This window comes from Oryzias latipes, chromosome 10 (genome assembly GCF_053564925.1).
Source record: "Oryzias latipes strain Hd-rR chromosome 10, Olatipes_Hd-rR_3.1".
Taxonomy (NCBI): domain Eukaryota; kingdom Metazoa; phylum Chordata; class Actinopteri; order Beloniformes; family Adrianichthyidae; genus Oryzias; species Oryzias latipes.
Window position 1 is genome coordinate 19504356 of NC_136246.1, and position 17016 is coordinate 19521371.

At 36.1% G+C, this 17016-nt stretch overlaps 2 protein-coding genes across 9 annotated transcripts in view; one reads left to right on the forward strand and one right to left on the reverse strand.

Annotated features, from left to right (window-relative positions):
• Nucleotides 1-17016, reverse strand: part of LOC111948016 (pregnancy-specific beta-1-glycoprotein 11-like) — a 105447-nt gene that overhangs the window by 50221 nt on the left and 38210 nt on the right. The gene's annotated exons all lie outside the window — the stretch shown is intronic.
• The window catches only part of LOC105354907 (uncharacterized), an 88955-nt gene continuing 76885 nt past the window's right edge, over nt 4947-17016 (forward strand). Inside the window, exons 1-6 of one of the 6 annotated variants that reach the window (XM_078954230.1) lie at nt 4975-5257; nt 5686-6006; nt 6169-6426; nt 6498-6710; nt 6841-6942; nt 7021-9271. In XM_078954230.1, the coding sequence (XP_078810356.1) occupies nt 5209-5257; nt 5686-6006; nt 6169-6426; nt 6498-6710; nt 6841-6942; nt 7021-7214 (1137 nt within the window). In that variant the 5' untranslated portion in view covers nt 4975-5208 and the 3' untranslated portion in view covers nt 7215-9271. Of the gene's footprint in view, nt 5258-5685; nt 6007-6168; nt 6427-6497; nt 6711-6840; nt 6943-7017; nt 9272-17016 lie in introns of those variants that run through there. The other 5 variants (XM_078954232.1, XM_011480229.4, XM_078954231.1 and 2 more) reach the window with 5 other exon arrangements.

Sequence of the window (17016 nt, forward strand, 5' to 3'; positions counted from 1 at the left end):
AGAGTGATAACCAAGTTTCAGAATAACCCATAAAATCAATATTGAAATCAATTAACAAGGGATCAATTTGTTCTGTCTTTGATGCCAGACTTTGTTCGTTTAGGTGTCCACCAAGTAAATCATGAGTTTTAAGTTTTTAAATTTGCTAAATTATGTCTGCAAATGTTAGAAACTTTTGTAAATCAGTACTCCAAAAAAAAACACAAACTGAAATGATAAATTATGAAAATAAAAGCAGATTTTTTTTCAAATCTGAGTAATTTGCTTAAAGCTAAATTGGCTAAAGTAGTTTAGTGGAACCAAACAAAAAACAGGTTAAAGCTTTTGATGAAAATCTAAAATACAGTTTTTAAAATGTCTTCCACTGGTGTTGCAGAAATTCAGTTGAAATACCAGAGATGTATTTTTACCTAAAGATCATCTTTAGATAACTTAAAATTAGACCCAGTATAGTTAAGTGCTTGTCTTTTTCTCCACTTTGGGTGAAGCTGAAACAGTTCGCAGCTCTGTGCTAACTCAAAAAAGAATTTCTTATATATTTTTTTTACTCCTTAATTCATTATTTCCTCTTTTCTTTTAGGAATATGAAGGAGAGCAGGAAGATGATTATAATGGAGATATTACAATCTGTGACAGAGACGTTATAATTAATAGTTCATTTAAAACATTCTGAAAAAGAGAAAAAACACCTGCTGGTTTCAACACTATCAAGAACATTTCAACATGTTTTGTTTCAGCTGCTGGCCTGAACTGCTGATTTACAGATGATTTTTGTTAGAAACGTTAAAAAAATGAACAGTTTTTTTAACAAAACTACTAAACCTACATCAGTTCCATCTCTGTGTTAACCAGACGTGTTAAGAACGTGTGACACAGTAATGACTAAACTTGATGAAATCTGTAGAAAATGAGTCTGTTGTAACCATCTGGCTTTCTAAATTGTTTGTGTTCTGAGTGAAGTTTGTGCGTTTTCTTTGTCTCATGGGGTCAGAAGTGGCTGTTTGGTGAGCTTCCTTCTTTCTTCAAGAAGTCTGGTGGGTCATTCAGTTCCGTTTTCAGCTTTGATCGCTGCAGAAAAATGGAAGCCGTGGTAGGACTGTTGTTGCTGTTAGTAGGAGTCGCTCAGGGTGAGTCAACGTTTTGAAGTTTTATCTGACAGAAACTGTATTTCCTCATCTAAAGTTTAAAAACTGGAGAACTCTTGTGTTTTGCTTTTATCAGCTTAGAATTAGCTGAACAACAAGTATAGAATATTTACTGCAACTCCACAATTGTGAAATAAACTTAAAAAGCCCAAACTCTGAAAAGTGCTTCTGTCACAAACAAAAGAGCATAAATTTAGACTTAGCAGTTGAACACTAAAATTCAGAAACATTTTAAAGGATTTGCTGTATTTATCTATGTGGCCCCAAATTAAATAGAAACATTAAAACTAATGAAGATACTTTTTTTTCAGGTACAGAGACTTTCTGTGATTCAAGACAGGATAAAGCTCAGTGTTATGGAGCTGATGGTGGAACTGTGTTCATACAGCTGATCAACGAAGACACAGAGACAGACAATAGATTTGAATGGAAGAAGGATGACTTGGTATTACTTAAAGGGAAAAGAAATTCCATAATATCTAATCAATTGGAGAACAGATCTTCATTTTTTTTCAACAATGGAACATTTATGATTAAAAACCTGAGTAAAAGTGACAGCGGTGAATATGAACTCACAATGTTTAACTCAGACGGAAAGATTACAGAAAAACGGACCACCTGGTTAACTGTTAATGGTGAGTTGTTGCATTTTTGCATTAATTCTATTTAAATATCTTAATCTCTTTATATTGTGAGTGAATGTAAAGTAAAAACATTTCATGTCAGTTTTTATGTTTGACACCAAACAGATGCAGAAACAAACTGTAATGTGATTCATGATTTATTGGTTTCTAAATTGTACTTTTGCTTCGCTGTGGGTTTATTTTGAGAATATTACCCCAAACTTAAAAGTACTCCTGTGTCATCTTGGCTACAGTGAACTTGGTTTTAACTTTAATGCTGATTACTTGTCTTCCAAGAACACATATTTCTGTTGCAGTTCTTTATTTGTTTTGTCTTCCAAATAGAAAGGAATCCACTGTCCATCCTGGCTGTTTTGCTTTCACTTCTGTTAATCTGCTTAATTGCTGGAACTGTTGTCATCTGTGTTTTGAAAAAAAACAAAAACAAAGGTATGAAGCTCACCTTTTCTTTCATTTTTGTCATTTCACTTTTCAATTTTTTTAAATAAATAGAATATAATACTGTTAGATTTTAATTGAGTAGAAGTCATTTAAATGAACAAATTGTAACATTTTCTCTTCAATCACAGGTGATCATCAAATAATCTATGCTGAAGTTCAGATGAAGCAGCAGCAGAAGAAGAGGAGCGTCTCTGAAAAGTTAGAAGTGGAGGTGGAGTACAGTCAAGTGAAGTTTGCAGAGCGCCCACGTCAGACTGAGCCTACAAATTATGAAGTGTAAGCAGATCGTGGTTTCAGATGAAGCTAATGAAAGGTTCATTAAAGGTCAAATGAACAGAAAGTTTGAATGGGCTCATATTTCTTCAGTCAGTGGAAAAGATTCCCTAGACTGGAGTGTTGATTTGTGGTTTTCTGTTGCAGGTTCAAAGGAGATTCAAGTTGAGTGAGATGAAGAGATCTGCAGGATCTTCCTAAAAGATGCACTTTGATCTGTTTGTATGCTGCTGCCCTGATTTTCTTTTCTTTTTCTCTATATTAATGTGGGTTACATTGTGAGAATGTGAGGAAACTGCTGCTTCCTTTGGCTTCTTTTTGTACTGCGCTTGATCTATGGGCCTCGAAATAAGACGTCTTTAAGGCTATCCTTCGTTTTTCATCATTTCTCAGCAACACAAAGCAACAAATTGATTAAAATTACCACATGATCCACAAAATGGAAAAACAAGTTCTGTATGTGATGAACAAAGGAGAACGTTTGGAGGCTGCTTGATAACAGCTCACATACTCACTAACATATTTTTTAATGTAATAGAAAAGAAACCCAGACTCTTAAACTTATATGATTGCAAAAAAGGATAATATGAATTTAATAAAACATAAGGAGGACCATCACTTCTTCTGTCTGGACAAAGTCAGTCAAAGTTGTTTCAAACTGAAACTTAACTCAAACTCAGTTTGTTCTCACTAAGAAAATCATCAAAACTGCAAAATTCAAATTCACAGCCTGAATGTGATTCAGATGCAACCAATTAAAAAATTGAAGCCATTGTTCTACAGATTCCTTACTTTCTTATTCTATTGATCAAGAAAGTAGACAGAAAAGCACACTACAGATGTGAGACTGAAAAAAAACCCTCAACTGTTTTCTATTGTAAGTTATTTGTGTTTCATTTGCTTGTTGACTTTTTGTTTTTTGCACCTGGATGCTCAGCATGTTCTTTCCAGTTGTGACATGTACAAAGTCCCTGATCTATGAACTAGCATGTTGTTTAACCAACATCAAGGATGGAGACGACAACAGCCTTTCAGAAGCAGTTTGTCTTTGTATTTTCTGTGCTGATGGTTCAGTGCTGTGCAGCATTTGTCAGAATAAAATTATACGTTGTTTGATTATTCTGCCCTTTTTGATATGTTTCTTCTTTGCTGATGCACAATTTATAAGGTAACAAATAAAAAACGTGTGTCCTTTTTATTTATACTCAACCAGTTTGGATTTGTCTATGCTAATCAATATAGACCGCATTTTTGGGTCAAACTAAACTTGTATGAATTGTTGTGTTAAAATGTGTCAGATGATACAATGAGAGAAAGTTACAAAAAGAAAGAAAAGTTTATTTTGAAGAAGAGGCAAAATCCTGTTCAGAACCAGCAACATGTTATCTTAATTGGCCTTTACAAAGGAAGCAGTTTATCTTTTTTTCACCATCAAGTCATGATGTCATAACTTACTGTGCTGCACTTGTTAAGGAAATGTGTTCACGAAAGATCAGTGTCCTGCACACTGACATAAAAATAATGATTAAAATGTGTAGTTTTTCTGGTTATAGAAGAAAGAAAATTAAATATATTCTGACCCTGTTTGGAACAAAGACTTTATGATACTTGTGGATATTCTTGGCTTTAAAGCAAAGAGTTTAAAAAATCAGACATTTTGGGTTTAACGTTTAATTTTTCTTTTGCAACAGTTACAAACATTGTGGATCACACTTGTTAGTTGGCATACATCTTTATATTTATGATTTTAAGATTCTAAAGCCAAAATGTTTTCAGAATCTAAAAATGCAACCACAAGGGGGCACAATTCAGTTCATTCATGTGCTCAAAGCAGCCATATGGAACAAATCCACCCTCCTAATGAGCATGTTAATACTTTCCACAGGCACAAACATTTACTACTAATTTTGGAGAGTTTGATCCTAACGTGACCCACAGGTGATGCTTAAACGTTACTATAACCTTATTAAGCCTTAAACTGTCTTTAACACAACAAAGTTTTAGCAAGTTATGTGCAGGAGGCCAAAATTCCTTTAAAATGCAATAGATTAATAGAACTCACACAAGCGCACTATTTAAATTAAGTTTTTATCTATTGTTTTGTAAAAACATCTCATTATCTCATCATATTCTCTGGTCGTTTTTCCAAAACATTTAAAATAAAAGTTTGAGACACTGCATTGATCTGAAGATTTTTTTAATCTTAATTCATGAAATTGGATTATTTTTTACCAAAGTTTCTGTATATTTTGAGGTGTGGGGTTTATTCTCTCCTTTTAATTTAACTACTTATTAAACTACATGGTAAATTCTTTATTTGTTCTACAGATTCCTTTTCAGATTTTTTTCATTTTTTATTTCTGTCACCTGGAAGCCTTTCCATAGTTTCAATAGTTAAAACTCAATAATTAAAGTCTCAAATGCTGTTTTTAAATGTAAAATATTTCCATCTGTCCTTCTCATCAGGTATTTTCTGCTGACAACCAAAAGGGGAAGTAAAACTCAGATCGCTGCCTTTCTTCCTGTCAGTCTAAAAAAAGGAGTAGAGTGAACCTTCGTCTGGTCAAAGTGTTCACACCGTCACCTCCAACAGCATCACTGAAAGGACTCACTGCAGATTGTTCAGAGTATAATATAAATATTTCTGGTTTCTGGAAAAGTCTGAGAAAAGCTTAAGGAGAGTCGACAGACTGAACTGTGCAGAAATGACATCTGTGATCGGACTGTTGCTGATGCTGATCACAGTCACTGATGGTGAGTTGATCATCTCATTCCTGATTATTTATTATTATGATTTATTATTGGTTGTATTTAGCAAAAAACATTCTTAAAAAGCAAACATTTCTTTTGTTTTAAAAATCCTGGGACTTCCATCTCATCAAGAACCTCTTTTGACCAAAAACTAACAGTTGTAAAATTGAAGTTAATTTTTCAACCCTAAAATAGATACATTACATACATTACTACTTTATGAATTAATATATTTGCTTCACTGATCTTTGTATTTGAGTGATTCAGTCAACAAAATCAAAGAGTAACTAACTAGAAAATAATTTTTTAACAGACTTTTAATCTGATTATATTTATATTTAGATTTATGTATAACTGTGCTGTGATCTTACTTTAAATAGCTATAATGTGCAATATTTTGATTTTTCTTTCTTAACTTTCAAATCTTCCAGGTGTGGTGACCCACTGTGATGGCAGACAGAATGGAGCTCAGTGTTATGGAGCTTTGGGAGGAACTGTTTCTCTCCAGCTGATGGACGACTTCTCAGGAATATATAGATACCAGCTGAAAGCTAAAAACGTGAATGTACTATCAGGAAGAAATAATACACCACCTGTGATTATAATGAAAGACAGATCTTCATTTATTCCCTCTAATGGAACATTTTGGATCCATAACCTGAGCAGGAATGACAGTGGTGAATATGAACTTCAAACATTTGATTCAAATGGAAAACAGACAGAAAACCGCACCCTACAGTTATTAGTTCAAGGTAAATATGTTTTTATCAGCTGATATTTGAAGTGATGTTTATACAAAAAATTTGACTGTATGTGGACAATCTACACAATAAGTGTCAAAGTTAGTGTTTAGTTTTTCCACATCTCTGCTCTTCATCAGGAAGATTGTGAATAAAGGTGTGTGTTCTTCTCAGCTCCTGTGTCCTCCATCTCGCTGGTCTCTGAGTGTTTGTCTCAGGGAGAGATGAAGGTGTCCTGCTCCTCTGAGGGAGGGGACAGTCCTCAGTACAGGTGGACTCTGAATGGAAAGTCACTGACAGAAGCTGAGCTGCTTTCTGGAAACAAGCAGACAAACATCATCACTTTGAAACAACACGTCTCAGGACGTCTGGTCTGCTCCTCCTGGAACCACGTCAGCTCTGCTTCTAAAGAGATAAACATCACTAACTGTGGTGAGTTAGAGGAATAAAAACTTTGAAAATTTGTGATTACTCTGAACATCATATACTTTGTTTTCTCACAGGTTTCATTTACATAAACTGCACCTTTAATGGGACGAAGATATCAAAGTGGGTGTTTCAGGAAAACAACACTCTGTGTGTTGAACCAACAACAGTCCCACCAACAGAGGCACAAAGCACTGTGGGTAAGGAGTCAGGGTCACTAACAACCTCTCCTTTTAACACAGCCTACAATCAAACTGTAACTCACGGCACAGAGGAGCCTTGGTACATTTGTAAGTGAAATATTTCTCTGCTGTAGGTGATTCATGAAGTACCTTTTGTTTTTCTTTCTTCTTTTTTTTCAAAATATTCCCTATTTTCTGACTCTAACCTGCTTGTTTGAACCATTTTTCACTTCAACAGGGCATCTTCCCATTCTAGCTGGTGTTCTGTCTGCTCTATTAATCTTCTTACTAGTTGGAATCGCAATGATTTGTACCAGGAAGAAAAAACCCATTGTAAAAGGTATAAATCAACACTTTTATTTCTTTTTGGATGTCTGATTCCACATAAATATAAATATGTGTGTGTGCTCCTCAGCAGAGGTAGGGGATCAAGAGCTCATCTACGCTGATGTCAGGATTGTGAATCAGCAGAGCAAAAAACAGACGCGAAAGCCTTGTGAGGATGTGGATGTGGAGTACGGCCAGGTCAAGTTCAGGGAGCGACCTCAGCACATGGACACTGCTGCAGATGGGTGCGTTTATGCAATGGTCCAAAAAAGACAGGGGACCTGAGAGGCTAAAAAGAACTGCACTACTGCAGCAGAAGGAAGGAAAGCAGCAGATGATTTTGCCTTTGTGTGGATGAATTTTGTTGCTTGTAGCTTTATGAAGCTTTTTTTTTTAAAGATTTTTTGTGCTTTCAGAGCAAGTTATTATGCAGAAGAGGGACACTTTTCTGTTTAATTATTAGGATGTTTTTGATGTGTTTATTTTTTCTATTTTATACATTTAAACTTCAACTTGTCTTTATATTTGAAAAGCGTTTTTAAAAAGTATTTTTAACATATAAAAATAAAAATAGATGCATAGGTTGCACATAAATTACACTCAACTTTTTGCACCTTTTTCCCTAATTTTTAAGAAACGATTGTCTCTTGAGAAATCATCCTCTAAAGTGGAGGATTTAGCTTGTTCCTCTGACAGCTCTGGCTTTGTTTCTTTTTAAACCGATCTTAAAATGTTGCAACAGTATTAGTATTAGTTCATTCTTAAGTAAAAATAACCCGAACGCATTGAGTTCATCTATTCTGACCCCAAATATATTGACATCAGTGAGGTCAGGAATCTATTGACTGAGGAGGAGAATTACTTTTTTAAAAGACGCTGTGTTGCTCACAAACTCTTTATATTTTGTTAAGTAGAAGCTAGTAAGCAGAAACAAAGCTAGTCTACAATTCTGCAGCTTTATGTTGAATTGAAAAAACAATGAGCAGGCTGACTGATGATGGGGGGAGTGCTGTGTTTGTGATCTTCTATCATCAAGTCAAGTTTTCTATTTTAGTCTGTGCGACTTCCTTTGGAAAGTGTTTGTATGCTGATGAGAGAGATTAGATCAAGTCTAATCAGGTTTGAATTTGAATTTTTTTAAAGTAAATGAAGTACAGTTTGCAGTTTTGTGAGGAAAACATGGTAGATTTTTATATTTGTAGTTTGTGAAAAGTCAAACAAACAGAGAGCTTTGATCTTTTTTTTAAACTAAATGTTTTTAAATTGACTCATGTTTTGGGGTCAAACTATTTTTATTTGGTGAATAAGAAAATAGTGTGTTAAAATATGCCATTTATCATTTAAAATATGTCAGAAAATATTCCCTCAGGATTCAGATTTTAGAAAATAAGCTCTTTGAGTCTTTACTTCACCTCCCTGTAATGATCTACCTTAAAGATTGCTGCATCTTGTAAAACAGCATATAAACCATTACATTTTAACTCATGAAGTGAATAACAAAACCACAGCATAATCCTGGATCTGGCTCTGACACCAGCAAAAATAATCAAAATATGTTTAATGCTTTTTGTAGTGTGTTTTAGTAAAAGGGAGTCCCATCAGATTTCCTGTCTTGTTGATAAATTTAAACCTTCTAAGAATTTGCTTGAACCCGTTTAAACAGAAAAACTGTTCATTGTGCAAATAATTCATTAGAAATACAATTTGATGGGTTAAAGATGAAAATAAGAAAATGAAAAAATGATTATTCAACACTTCTGAGTCAGTTTCTGCATCACTTTGGGGTTCTGATACTTGTATAAAATGTACTCTCTATAATTACGGTCCTTTTGAATGTTTACAGATATTTATACTGCTATGATTTTTACTTAATATATATGAGACATTTTTCTCTCTGCCTTTCTGCTATGCAGAATTGCATTTTTACAGGATTGACTCATTTCTAAACAAAGATTACTGAAGACGGTTGGTGTGATAGTTTGTGGTTAAATTTTAACAGCTATACAGAGCATTCAAAGCGCCATAAAATACATTTATGATCGGCAGCTTGGTAGGATTGTCATGACATAACTAGTTTTTCGGTGATCCGGCACACGCTAGTATTCAGTGCTTTACCTTTTTAATAGCTTAGATACTTTTTTTGTGTGTACTTGTGTTTTACATTTTGTGTGAGAGGCTGAAAATCCTGAGAGGCAGTTGCACCCTGACAAGGCTGAGTTGCAATCAAACCTTCATTCTTGACTGTTAAAGCCAGGTGATATCAAATGCTGTGATGCATTTCATTTGGCTTATTTTACTCTGTAAAGCATCAATTCAATAAAAAATTTTTTTTTAAAACCGTTCACATTTTGGTGATTATATAAAAGAATGCACAGAGGAACACAGAGGAAAATGTATTTTTACAGTAATGAGGCAAAGACTGCATAAAGCAGGAATTGTATAACATTGGAAATTTAAAAAAATAAAGGAAATGGTCTCTTTTTTTTTCTCACACTGAACTTTTTCCGATTATCTTTCAAAGTTTGAAATCAGCTCATTTTCCATAGCTTAGTCTGCACTTTCTTGTTCCTCTTTTGCTTTATATATGTATTGAAAACAGACCAGCTGGCCAAATGTTTTCCTATAATGTTTGAGTGAGCACTGACTGAGCAGAAGGAGACCACAAAGACAAGGGATCTTCTCTTTTTCGCTAAAATCCCACACAAATGCTTGTGACAGGACTGATTTAGACATTTCATGGCTGTCTGACAGAAAATCACATGCTGGATAGTTGAGCAATGTTGCATGCCTTGTGGAACATTGCTCAATTCTGAACTTTTTGTTCCAACATGACCATTTTTAAAACAAGCTGCTCTCAATTTGCATTGCCAAAGACATAACCTGTCTCCTAAAATCTGAAACCTGAAAATATTGTTTTTTGCTCAAATCTACTGGATTGCATTTGTTTTATTATGTATATCCAATACAAATCAGAATAATAGAAAAAGAGCTTTAACCCTTGTGCTGTCTTAGATGACCCCACCCTTACTTTGACATGTTATTCCTACCATGACAAAGGTGGATAAAGGTGGAAAGATTTCATGTAATCCATGGACACCAGTGAAGATCACAAATCATTGAAGAAAAAAGGTTCAGAGCACTGTCTAGTGGGTCTAGATGACCCAACTCCCAATGTTAAAATGCCTAGGATAGCACAAGGGTTAAAAAGTGAGAACCATGCCTCTTTTTTAGTTTTTTTCAGCTTTCCATCTCAGTTTGAACTCTAAAGACGTCAGGATTAAGACTAGATCATTTTTGCATAAATCGTTTGCAGAAGGAGCCACCAGTTTGATGGTGTTTGGTAAAAATGAAAGAAAAATGCAACAAGAATTTTTTTTTCACCAAAAAGCCAAATATAAACCCCTTAATATATATATATATATAAAAAGAAAAATAGGAAAAACTTTCAAAAAGACAAACAATAAAAGTCACATCTGTTAAGAATCTGCATAGATTGAAACAAAAAACTGAAATGGTTCATGAATGCTCTTTAACTCTGATCAGTGCAACTTGTAGAGCTCTGCATTGGAAAAGTCAGCCGGTGCAGCATTAATGCACCATGTTGCTGCGAATGATTTGTTTTCTAGAGAACTTACAACAAAAAAATATTTACATAATCAGAAACTGTTAAGGTTTGCCAATCCATCTAGTACTCCTCAGATTTGATATCTGACACCATGTTGCTGCTGTGACTGGGGGCAGCGTGAGCGTCGGCGTGTCCACCCAGCACAGGAGGAGTCGGAGTCGTCGTGGAGGCCTGCTGGGAATGCTGCAGTTTTTTCCTGGTCATCTTCCTCTCTTTGGCACGTCTGTTCTGAAACCAGATCTTCACCTGTAGAACACAAACAGGATAGGTTCAGGTGTTGATGAAGTCAATATTCAAAATTTGCCCAATAACGTTTTTCTTCTATGAGTTCCTCTTTGGTTATTTTAAAGAAGAAACTGTGGGTGTTTTGTGTGAATACGTTCACTCTCTGACTTGTCGTACCTTTGTTTAAATAACCGAAAACTGACTGAAAATAATGGGGGGTTGGAGGTATTGCACACAAACATCAGTTTGGGTTATTTGAGACAAGAAAATAGCAACAACAACAATTGGTACGCTTAGTCATTTACCTTTTTGGATGTAGAGCTACAAAGGTTTTGTTAAAAGAACACAATACAGTCATACTTTTCTGCACAAGCAAATCAAATTCTCAATTGTTATTTTTATATTTAAAAAAAATACTGAATAGAGAATAAATACTGAACTTGAATATAATAATAGTAATAATAATACGTAATAGTAATGCATTTTATTTAAAAGCGCCTTTCATAACACTCAAGGACATCGTACAAAAAACCCCCACAATAAAATCACTTAAATAAAAATCTTAAAAACACAATAAATAAATTGACATCTTAATTAAAGGTTTTGAGTCAGGATTAAAAAATAGAAAAGGAGTCAAAGGAGGCAATGATGTGATGGAAGTAAGGAGTTCTGGTAGAGAATATGAATTACTATTGCATGCATTACACTCTTAAAAGGTACAGGCTTGTTCACAAAGTGTTGGGAGTAACTTATTTCAAAAGAAAAGTATTGCACTAACTATTGCATTGTGTATATTCTTGTAACGTTTTACTCACTATGTGTTTAGTAACTCTCATATTACCACACGTTTCCCGCCTTAAATGGAAGTTTTTAAAGCAGTGAGATTGTGAGAATAAAATACCACAAAGTAAACCTTGATTGGTTTGTGTGTGAGGATTTCCCCTTAGATCTGTTTTCAGTTATGTTTTTGCGTTTTATATTCTGCTTTTAGGTTTTGTCTTTTCCTCTGTGTCACATTCTCAACTGGTTTCATTTTATGATTATCCACAGCTGTCTTCAGTTAAGTCAATCACCTTTAGTGTATTTTAGTGTCTGACTTTCTCTATAGCTTTGTCAGGTTATATGCTGTCGTCTTTTTTGTTACTCTATTTGTTTGAGGCAAATTGCAGCCATTTAAAACTGCTTTATTTTAAATAGTACTGCACTTTATTTGAGTCTTTTTGAGGAACACTGGCATCAGGTTCTCTATTTGGTCTCTCATTTCTCTCTTTTGTTGATGTAGATTGTCTATGTTTAATTTTATTGACAAAAATGACTAAAGCTGAAGGTTGCTCATGCTTCATGTGCTTCAGTTTACTAAAAATTAACAATTTTATTAACAAACAATTTTCAACAATACGACATTTCATCTAAATATGAAATGTTTTGCATTACAACATTCACTTTACGTAGTTATATTTTACTTCCGCAGTCATTTGGATGAAAATAACTTCAAAGTAATGCAGGAGTCATGTAAAGCAATAGTGATGAGAGTACTTTGTCATTTGGAACAACCACAGCTAACCCTTCATGCCTAATAGTTTGAAAGTAATTTGCACAGCGGTTTTTCTAACTCCCAATATTCTATCAACATCATACAAACATTTCAGAAAGGCTTTAGATACTAGTACTACTTCACAAAATATTTTTCCATCTTTTATACATTAATGATGTTTGCAGAGCCTGGCGATCAGTCCAGGATGAACCCTCTTTGCCCAACAGTAGCTGGGATAGGCTCCAGCATCCCTGTGACCCCGAAAGGGATTGGTTTAGAAATTGAATGGATAGGTGGATGGATGATCTCATTAGATCAGTAGGTAAATTCTTCCTCCAGTCTTTAATTTTTAAATACCATGTGAAAGAAATTGTTTTATTATTATCATTGTTTAAATGTGTTTGTTTAAATGTATGTTTAAATGTTAACTCAGATTGACCTTTTTACCTTTTTATAAAACAGTTGTGTGTTTGTTCATCTGCTTCTCATCCCCAGCTAGGAAGAGGGGGTTTTACGACACACTGTCCTGAGCTGATAAGGAATACTGTTTGAAGTTAGAATCCACCAAATGGGTCATTATATGACACCCCATAATGAACCTTTCTCTTTGTCTGGAAATTGTAACCTCCTACTTGAAGTCTTAATGAAAGTAGCACAGGGAGAGGCAGAACCTTTGAGAAGAGAAGCGTGGTGGATGTTTTCTGTCACACTGGCTTCTTCTCCCTCGTGCATGAGAAACTTAATTCTTGTTGTTGTCTGTTGTTTCTAATTGTGTTTTTCTTTAATGTCCGGATGCATTTATCTGACATACCCCCAATCTTTCACAGAGTTACTGGCTTTGTTTCTCAGGTCCTGGTTATTTAAAACACACCGTTGGTAAAGGTGGTCCCTCTTGAATTTAAATGAGCCAAGAGCTGTCTTTTTGTTCTTTTAAATAGATCTCATGAGGGTTGCGACAAAAGCTGTTTCAATATCCACTTTAAGCAATATCTGTGCCCACAGAGAAAATGGAGTTGGTCAATAAACCATCATATCCATTTTATGAACCCAATGAATCTCTTTTGGGGTTGTGAGATTGCTGAAGCCAACCCAGCTACCTTTGGGTGAAAGTGGGGTGCAGGTTGCCAGTCTGTAACATGCATCATATTGTGAAATTGTGAAATTGTGCAATGAGAAAGGTGTACGTCTATTAGTTTTTGACCGCCCCTTACTTAAACGCTATGGGATAACATCTGACCAAGTCATTCTTGCCATTTCTTGTGCAAGAAATGCCATACTGTTCTATAATGACTTTTCTTAAAGCATGTTTCCAATAAGGCTACATTTTTTAACAAAAATTGCTGTCTTGTGTTGTGTTTTGTTAATATTTCACACTTTAATAATTCACTTTGTACGGATATCTGTATGTGAATGAAATGCTTGTCACGTGAAAAGAGGAACTAGTTTCATTTTAGGTTAAAAAAAAAAGACGGAACCAAAACTGCAAAGAAAAGACGTGGTGTAAATATGGTAAATGGGAAGAATGTTCAAAATAAGGAAATGTGAAGGTTTTGTTTGACAGACATTGTACAAAACAGATGAATTTTCAGCTGAAGTACATGTGCAGTTTGCAATATGGTTTCCTGACAACACATAAACAAATTTCAGACAGGAAGCCAATAAGTTGTTGCTTAAAGTAACTTTATGATGTAGCGGTTATACTGAAACTCCTTCTCCAGTTTTAGTCGCTGGTGGTCCGTGTACACCACCCCGTGCTTGTCTTTAGTCCGAGTCTTTCCTCCTGCATTACAATAACAAATACATATAATTATTAGGAAAAGGAAAATCTAAGTTTGAATTATCAAATCCCTTTTTTTTGACTGCAACAATGGTTTTCATGGCTGTGCACCCACCCAATAGACAGAGAGGGTGGGGAGAGCTCAGAGTGGCCTCCACTAATTAGATTTTTTTTGTTTTTTTTTAAACATACTTTAATAAAAAGCATTCAGGGAAATTGATTGAGCCTGGAAATCTGCATTAGAAATATTGTAAGGGTAGTAAATCTTTGGCTTGAATTGGAAACCATCTTTCATTCCAACAGAATTTCTACGCTTCAGAACCGCGACCGGAGAAACCGACTGTGGCCGGCCGTTGAGAAGCCAGGAGGGAGAACAAGCTGGCGTTTGTTGTTGGAGGACGTGCCTTTGTTAACGGCAAAGAAATCCTTCCACCTTTTATTTTAATTTTTTAACTTGTCCTGCCCAACAGCTGGGCAAACAGATGAGAGCTGAATGCCTCTTGTGTTGGACATATTTTATTTTAACAACAGGGGTTATTAATCTTCTGACAAACCAGAGGTATGTCTGAATAAACCCCTTTTGTAATCGAGGCCAAACTTTATTCATTTTAATCATATTTGAAAATCTTTTGTGTTGGACCGGACGGAAAAGGAAAGGAGGGAATAAGAGAGAGGGATGTTAGAGAGGGCGGGGTAGGAGGGTGATTATAGGGGGGGGGGGGGGGTAAACCATGGAGCAGCATAAAGCAACAAATTGCTGGATGTTTATCATTACAGTGAGGTTCAGATGTACTACAAGTCTATAAAGGTGTCCACCCACACATTCAAATGCCACAAACATACCTGTTGGCTCCAAAAACGTTCACGTCAACATGAACACAATGCAAATAATGTTCCCACACACGTACTTCAAACCAACTAGTGTGAAATATTTCATTCAATCACGCAAAATATTAGTGCAAAGTTGAGCTAACACCTGTGCTCAAGTGAGTGTTTATGCTCCTCTAAAATGGATGATGGAATGTGAAAAGAAGGAGGAAGAGTGCCCAGCCATCCCCACACCAAGACCCCCACCGCAGCAGCAGCGAGAGCAGGGAGGCATGGGGGGACAGAAAGTGCAAGCTCCAGCCCAACCAGGAGAGCAGCCCCCCCCAGGAGGGCCCAATGTGGGACCCCGCCCCAGAAGAGCGCCCACAGCCCCAGACGAGCACCTCATCACCATCCAGGAGTTCTGGGTATCCCCCCACCCAAACCCCAGGTACGAGTCAGGACCACCAAAGGAGACCCGGCCCACGCCCCAGGCAGCCATCCATCTGGCCCACGGTTGGTCCAGGAAGGAGCAAGGCAGTGTCGGTTCTGATATCTGACTGATATCCAGTCGGTTCTCACTGCCAACTGGTGCTGCAGTTCCTCCAACTCCATCTTTGTGTGTCGTCCTCCAATCTCCTCTCTTCAACAGCACAGCTGATCCCACTTCTGAAACCAGTGTTTGTAGCACACCTGAAAGGATGACCCGGACAAATCTTGTTGTTTTTTTTTTTTTAAGTCAGCCTTCAGTGAGCAGCTGGAACACAAACAGCACACAGTCAACTTCTGTCTCCGTGTCTCAGTCAACAGGCTCAGCTGCTCTTCTGGCCCGCTCCATAAAGGAAATCTCCCCCTTGTGGTGAGACAGACGAACTACTGTACATTCTTCAGTAGGCTGAGTGCTGTTCTATAATCATGAGCATCACTGATTACATGATAACATGATAAAAGATAACATACCAAAATATATGGGTGTGTTACAAATTTGGCAACATTTATTTCTTACCCTTACATATGCTGTTCAGACAATATACTGAGCCCTTGACCTGACATGGATAAAATAATAAATATCTCGTTCCCACAAATTAATATCTTGCTCCAACAAAATAATATCACGTTCCCAAGCAATAATTAAGTTGTGCGAACCAATTTGTATCTTGTTGCCACAAAATAATATTCCGTTCCCACCCATTAATTAATTTGTGCGAATGAAATAATTATTCACGACATAAGTCATTCATAAACATGGATGTGAGCAATATTTGGATTTCCAGCAGATACCTTCACATTTCTGTCTGTGTGTCTCATTACATTGCATGGAAGATATTTAGAGATCAAATGTATTTATTTTAAAAAGGACAGAAGCATCGGTGATCAAGTTTTCATGTCTGGATTCATTCACATACATACATGGATTCGTACACATACATCCTGCTGCAAAAACCGCTTTCTGCCGCTACCTCCGTGTCTCTGTGACCCACATTTGTTCTAGAGGGGAAAAATAAAAACAAGAATGATCGATATATTGTTGTCTCAACCAAAATAAGAAAAATATCATAAGATTTAGGATGCCCAAGTTTGCTGCTTCGCCACATCGGTCATATCTCCTACGAGCTCCGGCCCGCCGTGGAGCTTTTTTGCTTGTCATGCCGGCATTCGAGCAGCCGGCTGGCCAGTAGACAGACAGCCAGCGGGTATTGTAGTTAAGGGTCAAATAGAAATAATGATATTCAGGACTTGTCTTTTATCAACATACTCTTTAGCAGTTGCTTTACATCTGAAGGCTTGTAGGCTAAATGCTATATATGTAGCCTACTATATCATCCCATTTCAAAAGTCATACACTAGACATTACTTTAACATGTGGGATCTCAGTCTCCAATGTAACATGTATTGATTTTATCATGTCTGGCCATAAGTGCATTTTATTTTCTCTAGAGCTAAATGATAATCCTCCTCAGTCTAAGCCTAATTTCATTTACTTGTGTCTTCAACTCATCTACTGCGGCAAAATTTGGAAATGTTTTCTTGGCCCCTTGGGTTTTAAATCCTGAAGCAAACAGTATTTAATCAAATTTTAACTCCTAGACCAGGGGTCGGCAACCCATCGTTTCGGAGC